Source organism: Manis pentadactyla, chromosome 3 (assembly GCF_030020395.1).
Source record: "Manis pentadactyla isolate mManPen7 chromosome 3, mManPen7.hap1, whole genome shotgun sequence".
NCBI classification, from domain to species: Eukaryota; Metazoa; Chordata; class Mammalia; order Pholidota; family Manidae; genus Manis; species Manis pentadactyla.
The window spans coordinates 208,598,979-208,618,667 of record NC_080021.1 but is presented as its reverse complement, the minus strand read 5'-3'; the positions used below and the strand labels follow the sequence as shown (position 1 = coordinate 208,618,667).

At 53.9% G+C, this 19,689-nt stretch overlaps 1 protein-coding gene and 1 long non-coding RNA gene across 2 annotated transcripts in view; one reads left to right on the top strand and one right to left on the bottom strand.

The window, feature by feature from the left end:
* The window catches only part of DAB2IP (DAB2 interacting protein), a 188,460-nt gene extending 186,869 nt beyond the window's left edge, over positions 1-1,591 (bottom strand). The window contains exon 1 of the mRNA XM_036915450.2: positions 1,398-1,591. Coding sequence (XP_036771345.1) covers positions 1,398-1,437 — 40 coding nt within the window. The 5' untranslated portion in view covers positions 1,438-1,591. The remainder of the gene's footprint in view (positions 1-1,397) is intronic.
* On the top strand, positions 1,444-2,117 carry LOC118927363 (uncharacterized). The gene is made up of 3 exons (XR_005030803.2): positions 1,444-1,554; positions 1,642-1,776; positions 1,964-2,117. It is a non-coding gene; the product is annotated as an uncharacterized LOC118927363 (long non-coding RNA).
* The last annotated feature ends 17,572 nt before the right edge of the window (positions 2,118-19,689 follow it).

The window sequence follows — 19,689 nt, the reverse complement described above, 5'->3', positions numbered from 1 at the left end:
AACACCTCCAGAGGCAGGCAGTCCTGTCACACATCCTAGAAGGTCTGTCCCCCGCCCCCGCCCAGGGAAACGCACACTCTGAATCCAGTCTCTTATCATTGTCTGTCTCCCATTCCAGGCTGGGAGCATTTCCAGGGCAGGTGCCTCTTTCTTCTTCCATCCTTCCCTCCCCCCCAACCCTTTCTCTCTTCGCTCCCTCCACTAAGCACAGACTGTTTCTTAGACTTGAGCTCTTCCTTCCTGCACGCTGACCCTGACACAGAGGCTGGCCCACTGGCCACCTGACTGCCCAGAGATGCCGGGTCCACAGGCTGGGCCTTGCCAAGCTCCCGAGGGCTGCAGCTCCAAATGTGGCGAAGGGCCCCTCTCCCTGAAGAGAGCTGCGCTCCTGCAGAGAAAGGGAATTGGCCTGGAATCTGTACCCGGAAGCCAGGCCTGGCTGGGGTGGGGGGAATCCAGAGGGAGTTTTCTTAGTAGGAACTGTGGTCCCAGGAGGACCTGAGCCCACAAAGGGCTGATCCAAGCTGGAGTGAGGTCCCCTCTCAACCAGCTCTACCCTCTGAGGCCAATGGGGCCTTCTCCATACTGAACTTGCAAACCTGCTACCTCCCAAGCCCTGCCCCAGTGCCTCAGACACACTCCGGCCTCCTGCTTCCCCCCTTTGCACACTGGCCAGACACAGCCAGCGTGTGCCCAGTATACCAGCCAAAGCCGCGGCAGCCTAACCCGGTTAAACACCCGGGGCTTTAGATACCTGCACCCCTGGAGCCCCAAGCCAGCAGACACTGCCCTGGCCAAGCCATTCCGAATCTCACAAGTCCCCGTCCCAGGCTCTCAGCAAGAGCTCCGTCCCAGGCAACTTTTCCCCAACAACCTGCCCGGGAGGGTGCAGCAGAGGCAGCACCCTGCTGGCAGTCCCTGGGGCTCTGCAAAGTGGGGAGTGCTCAGCCTGGCTTTAACTACAGGCTACCTTCCTGTGGCCTGCTCCATCTATATTTATCTGCAGGATCTCACTAATTAGATTCCCCATAGCACAAGGCAGGCCTGGGGACAGCGAGCGAGCGGGCGGACAGGCGGACAGGCAGGGGGCTGCAAACTTCCTTCCTCTCCTTCTTGGCCAAGAGCACAACAGAAGCAGCCGAAACTCCCTCTCCTTCCCCGCTACCCTGCCGAAGCCTGGGGTCTGAAGGGCTGCCCAAGACTGCTCAGGGGACCCTTCGGCCCTGTGCCCCTTAACCCCAGCACCCATACCCACCCGCAGGTCCCAGGCCCAGACAGTGGCCAGCTGCCTGAACACCTCCCCACTTCAACTCAGATTCCTGCAGCAAAGCAGAGAAAAGTCTGCTGAGCAGCGCTGCCGAATCCCCAACTCTGCCACTTCGTGGTGCCTGTCTTACCGTAGGAGTCGCCTTGGCCCAGGAGGGAGTCGGGCTCCATGGCGTAGGGGCCCCCAGCCCCCGGCCCCACCTGATTTATGAACCGAGGCTGTCTCCATGAGCGTCTGGGTTTCTCCTTTTGTATTCCATCTGGCGGCTTTTCCAACTAGATGACTGGGTATTCCTGCAAGCAGGCCCCTTTCCAGCCCTTGCCTTCATACAGTACATTTAAAGTAGCAGTAACCTCTTTTTCCTCCCCCTGCAGCCTGGCTGGAAACATTAGAAGGGACCGAGGCAGCGAGATGTCTAAAATAGGAAGACGCCAGGGACGACTGGCCTGGCTGCCCGCAATGCTGGCTGCGGGGATCTGGTCCGGCTGTGCAGACAGAAAACCTAAGAGGTAAAGCTGAGCTGGGGCTTAGCATCTGGAAGCTGGCGCTGGGCCCCCCGGGGCCTGTGGGAAAGCAGGGAGGCTGACCCACCCGTGGGAAGGGATGGGGGGTCGGCTCTGTTCGCCACCCAGTGCCCAGCCCCCAAGGGTTTCTCCCAGGCCCTGCTGGAACCTCCCACTCAAATCTGTTCTACAGACATTTCCTGCAGTGTGGGGGATGCAGAAATTGACTCATCCATCCATTCAGTTAGTCACTAAATTTTTTTGGAGCATCTACTCGGCGCCAGACACCACGCCAGGTGCTGGATTTGCCGCAGGAAGCAAGGCTCGGCATCTCACCTCATGGAGCTCCCAGGTAAACAGGTCGATGCAATGCAGTGTGTGGGGTAAGTGCTGGGGGAGAGGAAAGAGATGCTCCATCTGGATGGGGGAGGTGGTCAGGGAAGACTTCCTGGAGGAGTGGTCACCTAATCTGGGCTCTAGGAGTGAGCCAGGTGAAGAGGGAGGGAGTGAGGGGGAGATGTGTGCCAGGTGGAGGGAATGGTCTGTTGCCAAAGCCTTGAATTGAGAGAGTAGATGAGGCGTTTAGTGCCCCAAATAAGTTCCAGGTGGTTGCAGCAGTAGTTGTAGGAAGGGGAGTACAGAGAGATGAGACCGAGGAGGGAGGCAGGAGGTGGGCAGGCAGTGCCTCCCAGGGAGTTCTCAGGCCTGCCCCTGAGGATGGTCCACTGGGGTGGCATGTTCTCAATTGTCCTTTAAAAAGCCTCTCTGACTACTGTAACCACAGGACCGGCTCTGACACTGGCTACTTATGCAGCAGCTACCAGAGCTGGGCCCTGTTGGGAGGGTTTGCCCACATCGGTGCATACACTCCTCAGTGATCCCTCTATGAGCAGACGTGCTGGCTGCCCTGTCTTACAGATGAGGGCTGTGCAGCTTCGGTGAAGTGATGTGTCCAAGGCTTGTGAGCGCAGGTCTGGACCCCAGAGAGGTCACAGGCTTGGAGCTGGGGGTCAGAGGGGAGAACAAAGATGCAGTAAGTCAATCTGTGTCAGGCCTAGAATACAGAACAGGGCCATAGACTCTGCAGGAGAAGAGCACCATTCAGGTCCAATCAGGGAAGGCTGCCTGGATGAGGAAGCATGTGACCTGGGTAGACAGAGAAGGATTTGGATGGGCTGAGCAGGCGAGGGGAGGGCATCCCAGGCAGTGGGAATGGTGCAAGCAAAGGCATGGAGACATGTAGGTGGCCCACAAGGGGAATGACAAGAGACTGGGAGACTGTCAGGGGCGAGCCGAGCCGGTCGGGCTGGCACAAAAAGGACCTGGAATGCAGCCTGGGAATGTGAGCCTGGCCCTGGTGGGACACTAGCCTCAGGAGGCTTTGTTTCAGAGACTGGCCTGCTTTCTAATAGCAGCCTGGGCACTCCTGCTTGCGGCTCCTACCAGTTTTCTCCTAAATGGTTTGCCCTTAAGGCAGGAGAAACCTTTCTGCTTTCTGCCCATAGCACCGCTGGAACATTAGAAGCCCAGCCTCAGTGACCAGCCTTTTGAAGACGTGGCTCTGATGCTGAGGCAGAGGGGACATCAAGAGGAAGGAGATGGGAGACAGGGAGACAAGCTTTGGGGGCCAGGTAGGAGGGCCAAGGCCAGGGTTAACAGGGAGGAAAGGCCCACCTGGGGTCCACCCCTGCCCAGTTACTCCCAGATTATCCAGTGGCTGCTGAAGTGGTTAGGCCAGCCGCAGGGAAGTTTCTCTAAACCCCTCATCCCCTCCCTCCAATTTTGGATGAAAGAGATACCAGCTCTCAACCTCCCACTGCCCTAACTACAGGGAGGCCAGACCCTATCCAGGCAGCTGACTCAGTGGGTTGGAGTGGGTGGGGGGTGGGGGGAGGCTACAGTAGGGGAGGGATCTAGGGGGAGGGTATTGAACCCTTGGACTACCAGCCAACAGATGAGTTCAAATCCAGTTCTACCCCCAGCTCTCCAGGGCCTGGGGGGTTCTGGGGGTCTGGGGTCATGTATACATATGCACCTGTGGCTTTTTTCTAGATAGAGTGTGATGGGACTGAAATCGACCACCTGGGTTTAGATCCACACTCTGCCACTTACTAGCTGGGTGCCACTGAGATAATACTCCACCCTTGGGAGTCTCATTGGTAGAAGGGGGCTGGCTACTCAGAGCCCCTCCTCATAGAGTGGCTGTGTGGATTAAGGGTAATAAAGTGCCTTAAAACCTTAGGACCTGACCAGGCCAAGTGTGTCTTAAACACTCAGCAAAGGGTAATGCTCATCCTTACCCAAGCTTTCGTAGTGCTGACAGCCTGTAAGAGAAGTAAGGGAGGTGGGAGAGAATATGGGCTTATTTTACAGATTCAGAAGCTGAAGCTCTGAAAGAAGGGACTTGCCTTGAGGGTGTCCCCATGAGGCTCAGCATCCACCTCTCGCCAGGCTGTGCCCCCCAGAACCTGCATAAAGCGGGAAGTAAGGCTTGGTGGGAGGGGGACCCCAGCCCCAGTTCTGGCTGCGCGTCCAGGCCTTGGTGTGAGCCGGCCAGGTGCTTCCCACCCTGGGCCTCGTTTTTTCCACAGGTTGAGGTCAGAGTCGATTAGCTGGGCAGCTCCCACCCTCCCAATCCATTTCCCTCTTTTTTGTGAATTAGATGTTTATGTTTCAGTGCAACCAGAGCTCTAAGCTTCCATGGATTCATTTACAATAAATGTGTCTTGGGCACTGGGCTCTTCTTCCTCCCTTGATGACAGGACAAAGCAAACAGACCTGTCTCCTACTTAGAGGCTGCACAACATTCACCCGTTGGCTGTGCCATTCTTGATCTGAACAATTCCCCTACTGATGGACCCCGAGGTTGCTGCCAGTCAGTCAAGATGACAGACAACACTGAGACAAACATCTCAAATACACTGTGCTCAACTGTCTCCTGACCTCCCTAGGGTGAAACCCTAGATGGGAAATCCCTGGGTCACCAAGTGCTGGCATTTGTACGTTTCTGGTACGGTAGCAAAGGGCATACAAGTTGCATCTGGTTCTCTGACTCATTCCACCAACAGAAACGGGCTGCTGACTGTGTGCCTGGCCCTGTGCTAGCAGCCGGGATGGCTGGGTCCCTGCTCTAGTGGCATTTATATCCTAGCTGGGGGAGGCACACACACCTCCAGATGAGAGGGGTGCTAGCCAGAGAATGAAGCAGGGCCATGTGACTGAGCATGACATGACACTGTGAGGGGAGGCCCCTCTGAAGGGGTGACATCGGAGCAGTGACCTGACCAGCAGGTTTGGGGGAGAGCAACCAGGACAGGGCAGACCTAACTAAGGAAAGGCCCCCACCTAGTGAACTAGGTGAGCAGGTAGGAGAGTGGCCCGAGAAAAGGAAAAAGGCCAGAGGCCACTTGACAGGGGGCCTCCTGTGCTGGGCAGTGTGGGAGGTGCTGCAGGCTTGAACCAGGGGAGTGACATGAAAGGCCGCTGTGTGCACTGTGGCCCGAGGAGGGGCCAGGGTGGACCTGAGGAGATAGATAAGACACGGTGCAGTCCGAGACAAAAGATGCTGGGATTCCAGCAGGTGCTGGCAGCAGGAACGGAGGAAAGCAGGTGGTTCAGGAAACACAGGGGCCCCCGGGTGTGGCTGGCTGGTCAGATGGGGAGGAGAGACGGGAACCGATGACCTCGAGTCGTTTGGCCTGAACAGCTGGGTTGGTTTACAGAGCTGAGGGAGACCTGAGAGGAGCGGGTTTGAAGACGGGGGTCTCAAGCCCTGCTGGGGGAAATGCAGACAGGCCCATGCAGATGTCCAGGAGGCCGCTCCCGGCTACAGGGCAGGAGCCCAGTGGAGCAGTGGGCTGGTGCGTCTGAATCTGGGAGCTGAGCTCCAGCCACAGCCCGGTGACCAGCCCACTGCACACCACAGCAGGAGTCCCCTGGTCCCAGATGTGACCTGTCAGCCTGTGCAAAGAAAGGGAGCTAAGTAGGCACGGGCCCCAAGTCTGGCTGCACGGAGGGACATTAGCAGGAAGGCGAGGGGGTAACGGGAGCCGGCAGTGGGCACCCGGTGGTCAGCTTGCTCGTTGCCCTTCCCTGCTGGGCCGGACGAGGCCAGCAAGCTGGCACGGAGCTAATGCCGCATCTGTCCCATTCACTGTCCCCATCCCTGCCACGCCCCGGGCTGGGCCAGAGCAGACACGGAAAGGAAAGGAAGAACGGAAGCCCAGGGATCTGAAAGCTGGCAGAGGGTACGTCCAGGGTAAAGCGCGGCTGGAGGAGGGAGCCGTCCGTTTGGAGAACCAGTCAAGCTTTTGCGGAGGAGAGGCCAGCCGAGGTGCGCTGTGAGGGATGAAGAGGAGTTCGTCGGCAGACCGCGGAGCAAGGGCAGGCCACACCGCTGCATGTCATGCCCACCACCCTGGCTTGTGTGAGCCTTCACGTTACCTTCCGTCCTGGGCTCTGATTTTCTATCTTAATCCTGCAATCCAAGGCCAAGTGGAGCCCGTGGGGAGCCCACAGGGTCTTGCTTCTCCTGTGGCTCGGAGCCAGGGTAGAGTCTGGCCCTGATGCCTCTGGGCGCCGCTCCGAACCCAGACTCACGTGGGCTTGAGTCCACTCCGCAGCGCCCTGGCTGGGTCTCTCGGTGAGGACAGGTAAGCCTGCCCGGTCCGAATCCCAGCTCCCCATTGCCCAGCTGGGGGACCCTCAGCAAGTGGTTCCAGTTTCCTCACTGGAACTGCGGGATAAGGAGAGCCCCTGGGGGCTGGTAGAAGGAGGAGTTGGCACAGGTAGAACTCAGAACAGGGCCAGAGGAAGCACTCAGTAAATCTAAAATCGAATCTGGAACCTTCCGGGCCTTCTTCTCATCGCCCTCCCCCCCTCCTCCTGTCCGTTTCCTCTCTCTTTCCCTCCCCTTCCCCGTCCCCCCCAGTCCACTGCCGGCCTTGCTTTCCTCTGAACTGCCCTGCACAGACTTTGCTCCAGGCCTGGCCATTTCCTCTTGGAGTCCCACTCCCCAGAGCCGCACCCCTCTCTGTGTTAAGGTTGCAGGTCAAATGCCACCTCCAATCACCCTCTTTAAGACATCATGCCCCTGCCCCCAGCCCCTGCCGCACTCTCTGTCCAGCCCCACCTGGCACTTCACATAGCACCTGACACTATATTACCCGTCTATTTGTGTGTCATCTGGCAACCCTGCTTTCATGCAAGCTCCATGCTGTGCCCCCAGCACCCTGTCCAGTGGATCCCCAATAAACATGTGCGCAGGGAAATAACTGTGGAAGGACTGTTAGCTGTAGCCGTTCCACCCCACCCGACTCCCCCTCGCTGCCTCCTGCCTTAATTTATAAGCACACACTCCAGGACCTCTCACTGAGGACCAGGCCTCTCGCATCTAGCTGCTCTTGTGTCCCTCCCTGTGTCTTAATGCTCATCTGCTTGGACTGGGCACCCCCCTTCCATGAAGGGCTGGGATCCCAGGAGGGAGAATGGAGGGTCGTCCACTGTGGGGGAGGAGAGGTATCCTGTGAGCCCGGCGCTCTGCTAAGCACCTCACTCATCAACTTTCAAATAAGGTTTGCTGAGCCCCATTTCACAGATGGGAGAACTGAGAGGCTGCACCAAGCCCCTGAGCAGTGGCAGAGCTGGGGTTTGAGACTGTATCTGCCTGCCCAGAAGGCCCTAGTGTCCCCACTGTAGCACCTGGTGGTGCCTTCTACCGAAGAGGAAAGGAGCGGGTCTGGGTGGGGGTCACAGGGAGGCTCAGAGGTGGGACAGGGCCAGCCTTTGGTCTGCTCCCTGGTGGTCCCATTTTACATCCTTAGGACCCTCCAAGCAACTGTCTTTCGCCATCACCTGTGTTTAAGGAGAGGGGTGACTCTGCCTCTGAGGCCCATTCAAAGGCCTCGAAACTGAGGGTGGGCAAATTTCAGCAAGTTCTGAGCCAGGGTACAGGGAGCAGGAGCACAGTACAGGCCGGCCCTGAGCGGTCCACCAGGCAAGGAGGGGCTGCTCCTTCCGATGACAGCGCTCCTGCGTGCACGGGGGCCTTGTGAGAATCCTACCCACGTCATTCTGAGGAAAGCTGGGCTCAGGATGGGAAATGCTCATCAGCCTCTAACAGCCTGGAAGTGGCAGGAGCCTGGCCCGGATTCTGGGGCCTGTCCACCACACTGAGCTGCGGGGCCAGATTAGAAACTTGATTCTTTCGTGGTTCTGTTGGGAAGGTTAAGTAACTTGCCCTAGTGGTCGGTGGTCTCACAGCAGATTCCAAGGCCCAGACTCTCAACCACAACATTCTGCAGGCTCCTCATGGTGCACGCATGTCAAGCTGAATTACCCTTAAAGTGCCATGAACCCTTTCAGGAAGAAGGCAAGCTCTAACTAAACGCCAGGGGTTGGGGCTTTCCAGCGCTGAGAGGATGGGGATGGTGGTCTGGGGTCCCCAGCGTTCCCTGAAATCATAGATTTTGTGAATAGCAAGGCTCCACTGGAGAAATTCTGGCTGCTGGGTCCCAGGGCCCTGCTGCACGTTTGGGAAGCCCTAGACACGCTGGCACACCCTGTCTTCCAGCCCAGGCTTGAGATGCAGGCTGGCGTGAAGTGAGGGGCATCTTCAGCAGCTGGCCAGGGCAGTGTTCTCTGTCTCCTCCCTGAACCCCAAGTTTGACCTTGGTGGTGCCCAAGTGCCTAATCACTGCCTCAAGAGATCCAGAGCCCCAGGTGGGAGGCTCACCCCAAGTGCTCCCCGCAGGGGGCAGGAATTTCCTCCAGGACATCCTTGATCCAAATTCTGCTTGCTTACCTCCTGGGATGGGGAATTCACTCCCTGCCAGGCAGTCAGTTCCCTTGGACCACAAGTAATGTCCCTCCTCAACGGAGTCATGCTGTGTCCTCCTGTTGCTGCCCCACACTGGTCCTAGTTCTGTTCTCCCCGGTCACACAGCGTGTTTCTGCTCTGGGGAAGTCCCCACGATCATCAGAACCTCTCCCCACATGAGCTCAGTTCTCTGTACTCCACCTGACCCCGCCCCACACCCCATGCTCCCTGGCTGGTTTTCAGGTTTTATGATGAGTCAGGAAAATGCCAAGAAGCCTGGAAGCATTTTACCAACACGGCAATCATAGCAGTCCGGGCAATTCAGCAAACTTTAGCCAGAGACTGTGCCAAGCACTGGAGAAGCACAAGTGGATCAGAGTCCCTGCCTGTGAGGTTCTCCACTTGGATAGGGGCAGGGTGGGTGGGTGGGGAGGTACACACAGGCATCAGCCAGGAGGGAGGATCAGCAGAGTGACTCGCCCCCACCTAGCTGCAGGAAGTGTTTGAAACACTCTCTAAGGATGGCTAGTTTTCCAGCTGGTAGGCATGGGGAGATGGCAGACAGAGCATGTAGGGTGGCTGGACCTGACAGAGCAGAGGCCAAGGGGTGGGGCCACTAATCCCTCTGATTTGCTTGGGGCAGAAGATTCTATGTATCAGGGAGCAGCACATTTTTGTTCTGTAAAGGGTAGTAGTTGTAAATTCAGAGAGTAAACATTTAAAGCTTTCCAGGCCATACAGCCTCTGTTGTAACTATTCAACTCAGAAGCAGCAAGAGAGTGAGTGTGGCTGTGTTCCAATAAAACTTGATTTGTTGACACTGAAATTTGAATTTCATATCATTTTTTCCCCACCATGAAATAGTGTTATTTTGATTATTTCCTCCAGCCATTTAAAAAAAAATTCTAAAAACTGTTCTTAGCCCACTGGCCATACTAAAGCAGACAGTGGGCTGGATTTGGCCCACAGGCTTCAGTTTGCCAGCCCCTGCTATGTGTGTTTGGGAATACTGCAAGATTGGGCTCAAAAGTTGGGTAGAAGAGGGCCTTGAATGCCAAGATGAGGCTTTGGGGGTTGGTTTGGTCAGACCGTGGTTACAGATTCCACACCCCCTTCCCACCAACCCAACCCAACTCCATCAAACAGCTAGAAAAATGTGTGTTTAGACCTAGAGCTGAAGCATACATAGGGATGACTTCTTTAAAAATGTGTGCCCAGTTACACAGGAATGCAAAAACACAGCATATTCCTAAAAGAAAAGTCAATAAAGAAGTATACAGTCTAATAAGGAAATTTCCCTTCCAATCCCACTCTGTATGCTGGCAGTGACCGTCACTGGGAGGTGCGTGAATGCGAGTCCATCCCCTCTCCTATGCACACTGCGACACATACACAGTCTATATTTATGCACACCACACATGGCTCGATCTTTATGATAGTTCAGTGACATGATTTGGTCACTTAGCAACTCAACCCCGAATCTTCCCATCTCAGCACACGAATCCATCCTGTTTGATTTTTGTATTGGCCACCAAGCACTGTATGGCAGGTGTGGGATACTGGAACAGTTTGTCCTTGCTGCTGGCAATAAGCATTGCAAATTCTCTGGGACCTGGGGAAGTCCTGCCAAGCCAGACAGAATCTGGGGCCTTAGCATCTCAGGTGCTCCTAAATGACTCTGAGGCTCCAGGTGGACAAACCTGCTTCCTCCTGCAGAGTTAGGCACGGGATAGCACCTGCCCAATCAATGCTTTGGTCCATCCCTCCATCCACCCACCCATTCATCCACCCATCCATCCATCCACCCACCCACCTATCCATCCATCCACCCATCCACCCACCCATCCATCCACCCACCCATCCATCCACCCACCCATCCATCCATCCATCCATCCATCCACATCCATCCATCCATCCATCCATCCATCCATCCATCCATCCATCCACCCACCCATCCATCCACCCACCCATTCATCCACCCATCCATCCATCCATCCATCCATCCATCCACCCACCCATCCATCCACCCACCCATTCATCCACCCATCCATCCATCCACCCACCCATTCATCCACATCCACCCATCCATCTACCCACCCATCCATCCATCCATCCATCCATCCACCCACCCATCCATCCATCCATCCATCCACCCATCCATCCATCCACCCATCCATCCATCCACCCACCCATTCATCCCCCCATCCATCCATCTACCCAGCCAGCCAGCCAGCCAGCCATGCCTTCAATATTTCTTGAACACTGATAATGGCTTCAATACTCTGGTGTTGATAGTGAATACAATCATATGCCTGCTTCTTCAGCCTTCGCTGTCTGGTGAAAGAGGGTGTACAACATGCCAGGTATTGAGAATACAGCAGGGAACACAAGTGAAAAAAATCCCTGCCCTCCCAGATTGATATCTTAGGGGAGGAGACAGAAAATAAACACATGAACGATTACGATACGTCAGGGGTGATAAGAGCTAGTGGGCAGATAAGGCAGCATGAAGGAGTAGGAAGTACTGGGAGTGGAGTAGCATGTAAATTGGTCAGGGGAGGCCACTCTGAGCAGAGACCTGAGAGCAGTGAGGGAGGGAGTTTGCAGATATGGGGCGTGGGAGTATCAAAGAGGGAACAGCAAGTGCAAAGGCTCAGAGGCCAGGACATTCAGAGAACAGCCAAGTTGTTCAGCGTATGGTTGCCAGAGAGCGTTGGCTCCCAAAGCAGGGAAAGGCATGGCTGTTACGCCAAGGGAGGAGGAGGCCTGTGAAGTTCAGGGATGACGGGCATGACCTGACTTACAGGCTGGCTGTCGGGCAGGGACTAGATGGAAGGGGGCAGGGCTAAGGAAGGAGAAGGGTCAGGAGACCACTGCACTTGACCCAACAAGGGATCTTGGACCAGGTGGTTGGGGGGAGGTGGTAAGAAGTGGGAGGACTCTGGTGTATTTGGAAGTAGCCACGGGTTTTCCTGATGGATTGGATGTGGGCTGATACAAAGGAATGAAGGCTAACACCAAGGTTTTGGCTTCATGGACAAGAGACTGGGGACCATAGAAGACGAGCAGATTGGAAGAAGGGAGTTTGAACCAGGAGCTTGATTTGAACTTAAGTTGGAGGTGTGCATCAGCCATCAAGTGGAGAAGAGAGGAGCAGAGACCCAGCAGAAGGGGGAGCCTGGAGTCAGGGTCTGGGGCCTGGAGATGGAAACATGGGGGCTGTCTGCATGCAGATGGAATTGAAAGCCACGTGCTGTATGCCAGCCCCAAGGAAGAGCACAGACGGAGAAGAGGTCTGGGGGCCGGGTCCTAAGGCATGCCAACCTTAGGGGGCAGGGAGAGGAAGAAGAACCTGTCAAGAGCACTGAGAAGCAGCAGCCAGCAAGCAGGAGGACTCAGGGAGCAGAGCGGACACCTGGGAGCCAAGGGGAGAAGGGATTTCAGCAAGGAGGCCACGGCCAGCTGGGTCAGTGATCTGGAGCAGCACTGGGGACACAACACTTACCACAGGGTCTGGCAAAACAGTGTTATCCGTGCAGAGATGTGGAAAGCCCAGGTGACCCGAGGAAGTGTCAGGAAAAGACAGTGAACCAGGGAGAGCTTCCTGGAGGAAGTGGGTGTCTAAGGAGGAGCCTGAGGGATGCATACACATTCACCAGATAGAAAGGCAATGTCCAGGCCAAGGGATCAGCATGAAGGCCAGGAGGAGAGAGCAGTTCCAGCTCATTTGGGGGGAACCAAAAGTACAGTCTGACTGTACTGTGGGGTGTGGGATGGGTGGGGGCACACGGGGAGGGGTGTTGTCCTCACAGGATACTAGAGAGGTCAACAAAGCAAATGGTAGGGTCCTTGATTAGAGACCAGGCATTGCCTGATGGGCAAGTTGGGGAGGAGGGATTGCGGCTTCGGGGTGGGGAACCAGGGAGAGAAGCAACTGGGGGAAGGACTGATTCAGATGAGTTTAGGGTGCTGTGATGTTCAGTGGGCGATGTCCAACATCAGTGGGGCATGTGGGCTGGAAGGCAACCACATGTGTAGGATGCCTGGCAGGGCTGGGTGAGGCTGAGCCATGAACCCACCACTTTCCTGGTGCAGCGTGAGGTCAGCCTGCATCCAGCCACCCTTTGGGTGCTGGGGAGGACCCTGGCAGCCTCCCACCCTTGCGGTTTGTCCCCTCCTGCAGCAGGAGCCCAAGGGGAGCCCAGTGGCTCCTCTGGATGGGCTGTTTTAACTGTCCTGTCCCTCCCATCTCTGTCCCATCCACAGCCTACCAAAGCCTTTGCCCTGCCCCTCAGGCACCTCAAAGGGAAGGGGCTCCCACCGTTTGACGCCTGCTCCTGAACACTGATTTATGGAGCACCTGCTGGGTGCCATCCTGGCTCTGGGGGAGCAGTGACAGCCCCGCAGGCAGGCCTCTGCCCTCAAGGACCCACCATCCAATGGGGGAGGCCAGCAATAAATATATAATTAGAGTCCAGAGTGCTATTAGGAGAGGGAAGCCTGGGGGGCCCATAGGAGTTAGAGGGGCTTCTAGGAGGAGGCAACATTTAAACCAGAGGTCTGAAGGATGAGTCAGAGTTTGCCAAGCAGAACAGGGGTTGGAAAGTGAGTAAACAGGCACGGCAGGTGGAAGGCTCAGGGTTAGAATGAGCATGACAGGCAGGAGGGAATGAAAAGAGGGGCGCTGCGTTGTGGGGGTGGGGGTGGTGGTGGTGAAGAAGCTCAGGAGTCAGGCTTCGGAGCTTGGACCTCATCCTGAGGGCAATGGGAAGCCTTGGGGTATCTCAAGCAGGTAGTGAGGTGCTCATATTCACCTGCGGGAGAATTCACAGGGCCAGCAACTCCCTTCACAGCCTGGAGAGACCCGGGAGCCCCTCATCCGAGGCCGGGCCCCCTCCACCCTCCCTGCAGCTCCGTGGCAGGTGCGCTGGGCCAACGTGTCCCGCACTCCTCCAGGCCCCAGCGACGGTGTGACACGCCTTGTGAGCGCCAGTCCCACAGGCGTGCTCTGGAAATCCAGTCCGCTGGGGGACGCGAGGGCATGTCACCCCGCGCCGGCACCGCCGCGGGGATCAGAACCCCGCGGCTGGCGCTGAATTCTCCGGAGCCACCTACGGCGGCGATCGACTTGCCGCGTGCGAGCGCCCCGGACGCCACCTGGGAAGGCTGTCGCCGGGATGCTGAAGAAATAAATCTGTGCACAAAGGCGCGCCGCCCCCGACCTACGCCACAGCTCCCCCCGCCTCCCGCTCTCTCCCGCCACCTCTCCCGCCTCCTCCCCAGCCCAGTCCTCCGGGCAGCGACCTGGCCTGCCTCGCGGCGCCACCGTGTGGTTGAGGCGGGTCACGACAACGGGAGGTCCCTCATTCAACGCCAGGCACTAAGCGTAAGGTAGAGTGACGGGATCCGCCTCACAGCCCCCCTTTCCAGGGTGCAAGGCGCACCGCGTCCTATTCTCATGACATTTAAAAAACTTCTCATTACATTAAAAAAATTTATTTACGACTCTACAGTAGTACTTTTTCGGAATGGAAATATATCTGCAGCCTGCTTGTGATTTGTAATTATTTAAGTAATACATGCTTTCCGAAAGAAAGCAAACTCCATGGACTATGTAAGGTAGAATTTGTCGACAGTTTCTTCCCACCCCTCACCCCACAGCCAGACACTGATCGCATTTTGGCAAATAGGTCTCCAACTGTTTATTTCTACAGAAAAAAATACACGCATATGTTTCTATTTGTCCCACCTCTTTTCTTTTTCTTTTGTACAGAAATATATATATGTAAATGAGGCCTATTATATGTGCCTTGTTTTGTTCTTTAAAGTTTTTAAAATTAATTATAGAGTAGAGGCGAAAGAATATTTATCTAATAAACGTAAAGTATATTACATTTTTTAAAATCAGGTTGAAGTGAACCCTGTGTGCTTACCACCCAAGTTAACATTTTTATTACCTTTGAAATGTTTTTCACGCTTTACTCTCTTTTTTTTTCCAGTTTAAAAAACATGTATGTTCTGTTTTCTCTTTCTCACCTTACTCTGGACTGCTTTGGCATTTTTTATTAATCCATGTCATTTCTTTACTAGCTTGTTGCTCTTCCATTCTTTCAGCGTTTACCCTAGAGATTACAATACTGATCCTCGACTTATGAAAGTCTAATACAACAGTGCTCTGGGGAAATGCAGGAACTTCAGGCCACTTACGACTCCATTTACCCCCTTCTGACTTGTATATTATTGTCATCTGGTACCATCTGGTATTTTAATTCTTTATGTATCTCAGACTTCACAAGAGGATATTATTATTGTTTTATACAGACAATATTTGTTTAGATTAACTACATATTTTCTCTCTCCACTGGCCTTCGTTTCTTTCTGTATTGCCAAGTGTCCATCTGGGATTCGTGTTCTCCTGCCGAAAAAAACATATTTTACTAATTCATTTGATGGGGGCAAGATGGTGATGCATTTTTACAATTTTTATTTATCCCAAATATCTCTGTTTCACCTTCATTTTCAAAGGATATTTTTGGCTGGATATGTAATTTTAGGTTGGCAAGAGAAGGGAGAAAAGTAATAGAAAAGTAGTGGGACAAATAGAAAATGAACAGCAAGATGGCAGACCTACAGCCAAATATTTCAGCAATTCTATTAAATGGAAGCAGATTAAATACTCCAGTTAAAAGACAAACATTAACATGATAAAAAAGAAATAAAACCCAATCATATGCTGCTTACAAGAGAGTTGTGTCCAACATAAGAATACAGAAATCAGGAGAGTAAAAAGATGGAAAAAGTCATACCATGCAAATACTAACCAAAAGTAAATTGGTATAGCTACATTAGTATCAAAAGTAGACTTTAAGTAGGAAAAAAAAATGCAATACTAAAGATAAAAAGAACTATTTACAGTGAAAAAAATTCAACTGATCAAGCACATACCATTTAAATCTGCATGCAACTTACCATGTAGCCTCAAAATATATAAAGCAAAACTCGAGAGAACTAAAAGGAGAAATAGAAAAATCCACAATCCCTCTTTCAGTAATTGACAGCACAAACAGATTTTTAAAATTAGTAAAAACTTCAAGATGGTATGGGCTGTTGGCAGGAGGTCTCAGTGCCATGTAGACCTCTCGCCATATGGCTGCTTGAGTGTCCTCACAACATGGGGGCTGGCTTTCCCAGAGTGAGTGATCTAAGAGAGAGCAAGGGGTGCACAGCTTTCAGTCCATAGCAGTGGGGTTGTAGGCTCCTCCTAGGCCTGGGTTCTCCCATCTCCTCCCTCAGGACTCCCAGCCCTGTTTGTTCTCCCCACTGGAACCAGAAGTGGGGAGAGCCCACATGCCTATGAATACCCGAAGGGCCTTGATGTGTTGTTCATTTACTTTTTTGTTCAAAGTCTGTCTCCTCACTTGACCGTGAGCTCCTGGGCCTGGGTCTGTGTCCCTGGGGTCTGGCAGGGCGAAGCACATAGCAGATATTCAGTAGATATGAATGGATGCAATGGGTGAATGAATGCTCTGGCCCTGGGATGGAGGCCAGGCAAGGGGAATCTGAGACCTTGATTTTTTGTACACTGCAGTCTTCATCCCCACCCCCGGCCCCAGGTGGAACCCTGGGTAAATATCTGCCTCTCTGAGCTTCAGTGACCTCCAAAGAGGGCAGCTAGAACTGCCTCCTCAAATTTTTTGTGGGGGAAAGCACAAGACCAAGGGTGCAGAAGAACAGGCAGGGGCTGGAGAAGTCAAGGGTAGGGTAAGTGTGGGCCTTGGGTGTGACAGTTCCTGGGGTCCAGTTCTCCAGGGCCTGTTTGCCTAGAGTGTGGGGTGGGAGTGGCCTCTGGAGACTGGCAGCTGGGGAAGCCTTGGCCGTGGAGTTGAAGGAGACTAGGAAGCTATCCTAGCAGAGTCTTTGCAGAGGAAAGCAGAGTTGCCATGGAAACCACCCCACAACAACCCACTCCAATTGGAGCTCATGGTTTCAGAATAAGAATTCTCATCTCTTTCAGAATGCTGCTTCTTGCCACATCTGCACCTCCAAGGGGTGTGTGTGTGTCTGTGTGTGCATGCATATGTGAGAGTTGGTGTGTTTGTGTGTTTGTGTGTGACACATCTCAGTGAGTCTGGCTCTCTCTTCTCTGGGTCTTTGCACATGCCACTTCCTCTGCCCGGAACACCCTTTCCCTTTCATTAAGAAATTGCCTTTGCCCGTTCATTAAGAATAGGTGAAGGAGGCTTCTCTCCTGAGACACATGTGCCCACCACCTGCAGGTCTAGCAGGGCCCCTCCAGTGTTCCCACAACCCCACCCCAGGCTTTTTTCTCCCCCAGCACTGGCCACATGGGGCTGTAATCTCTGGATCTCTGTGGGTCTTGTCCATCTCTATGTCCCCAGCACCAGGCAGGGTCCTGGCACAGAGAGAAGTCTAGAAAATGCCTGGTGACTGAACAGAGGCATGAGTGAATGGCCACTTCTGCAGAAGGGTTCAGAACACAGACAAGTCATCCCTGCTCAACTCAAGAAACCAAAATGTTCTCTGAGCTGGCAGGTCTCTTAGAGATGAATTCAAGAACCAACAGCATGGCCACACCTGTGGGCTTGTTAGAAATGCAGCTTCCCAGGCCCCAACCCAGACCCACTGAATCAGAATCTGCCCTTTAAAAGGTCCCCAGGTGATTCACACGCTCACCCACTTTGAGAAGTTGCTCTAGGGGACCCCCTCTCCCATTTTATAGACAAGGAAACAGGCCTGCAGAGCAAAGGGGCCTTGCCAGGCAGTTGCAGGGTTGGGACTTTCAGCCCGGTGGCTTTGTCCCAGGTGCAAGTCTCCCGTCCCAGCCCCACCTTCAGCCCACCTGCCTTGTACATCTTTCTTGATGCTGGGCCTCACCTCTTCCCTTTTCACCTCTTGAGGTCTTTGCAAGGAGCTTGCACTCCCCCTAGTGGGAGCAGGAAGGCGCGGTCTGGTCTGAGTGGCCAAGGAGACTTGGCTGCCGCCTGGTTTGGCATTAAGAAATGGAGATGAGGTTGTGAGCAGGGGAAGAAAGTGGGGGATGGGGGGTGTACCCAGCAGAAGGTAAGAGGGTGGGGGCAGGGCTGGGGTAAGAGACGCCTGCCTTGGAGAAGGCTGAGTTCACCTTGGCTTCGCCACATACTATGTGTGCAGTCTGGACTGATTACTTTCTCCTAGCCAACGTTTCCTCATCTGCAAAAATGGAGAGAAAATAATGGCACCCACATCTTGGGGTGGTTGTGAGGATTCTGAGGGGTGACTCTGGGAAGCTCAGAGCACCCGGTTAGGAGGCCAGGCGGCAGGAACGCCCCCCTGACATGGAGCTCCTGTGAGCATTCCCCCCTCTTTTGCTTCCAGCCCAGGGCCCAACTAAGCCCTGCACCTCAGCCGCTCTCACCCTCCCAACCCTGCAAGAGGCTTTAAGAATCCACCCAGCCTACCCTCCGTTCACAGCGGGACATGGAGGCCCAGCGAGGGGAGGCCGTAGAAATACCCACCTCCTGGTGGTGGGGTAATAGCTGGGGGAACAGTGTGTAGGGGGTGGGGATCCCAGGCTCCCTCCCTGATGCCCTGGGCTCCCCAAAGCTGGATTCCCTGGGGAGTGACTTTAGGGGGCAGGAAGCCTGGAAAAACATGCTCTGGAGTCAGACAGACCAGGTTCAAATCTGGCTCAGCCATAGACCAGCCAGAAGAACTCGGGCAGATTACCTTGCAGTTCTGGGCCTGTTTCCTCATCGGTGAATGTCCTCCCAGGACTGTTGTGAGATGTACATGAGACGGCATTGAGCACTGAGGACCCAGCACCCAGCAGACCCTGTAGTCCCTGTTGTAACTGCCGTGGACCAGCAGAGGTCAGAGGCCGGGGTGAGCCAGAAGGCCAGGGACATGTACCCAGTCACATCACAACAGCTGCCACACCGGAGCACAGGGTGGAGGGGTCTCCAGGTCCTTCCTGGGCAAGGCTGTGGTATTGGGTGCAGGAGGCATGGGAGACAGAGGCCAGTGCCCGGGTTGGAACGTGGTCTCAGGCTAAGCAAGACTCCTCTGGGTTGGGGTCTGCTTGCAAAAGTGTCGGCTTCTGAGGCTGGTGTCTAATGGTCGGATTGGCCCGGGTCAGTGGCTGCCAACCTCCCCAGCAACCTGGAAACATTCTAGTACTTGCCTCACCCACAGGCCCTTCAAAGGGAAATCCCTGCAGGCGACCCTAGCCCCCCAACCCCAGGGTGAACCCCAGCTTCAACGACGCCCTCTGTTAGGGCCATTGGTGACTTGGGCAGCTTAGCTTGAAAAGCCAAGCTGGATGGATTTTCCCTTTCTGAGTGTCAGCATTGGGAAATGAAGAGAAGAGGAAACCAGCAGCAGGTAAGCGCTCAGCCATTCTGGCTTTCCCAGAACTTTCCTTATTTTAACACCAGAAGTCCTGCATCCCAGGAAACAGATGCAATTGGTTGACCTGGTCAGCCAGGCAGTGAAAGCAAATGCTGAAAAAAGTGTGAACAGAGCTATGAATACTGATTATAGCAACACTTATTGAGGCTGTGCTATAGCCAGGCTCTCTGCTAAGTATTGTTTTTTCCTTTTAAGATTATACACACTTTTGTTGCTATTTTTACTTTAGGCATTTTTTTAATTGTACAATTCAGGGATATTAAGTACATCCACAATGTTGTACAAACATCACCACTTCCAGAAATTTTTCATCCTCTCACACAGAAACTCTACCAATTCAATGGTAACTCCCCATTTCTCTCTCCCCTCAGCCTCTGGTAACCTCTATTCTGTTTTCTGTTTCTATGAATTTGCCTAGTCTAGGGACCTCCTGTGAATGGAGTCATGAAATATTTGTCCTTTTGAAATAAGCTAAGCTTATTTCACTTAGCATAATGTTTCCAAGATACATCCTTGTTGTCAAGTGTCAGAGTTTCATTCCATTTTAACTAAGGCTGAATAATATTCATCGTACGCTATGCCACATTTGTCTGTCCATTCATCTGCTGGTGCACAGTTGGGTTGCCTCTGGCTTTCGATGACTGTGAGTACTGCTGCTGTGAAGGTGGGTGTACAGATACCGTCCCTGCTTCAAA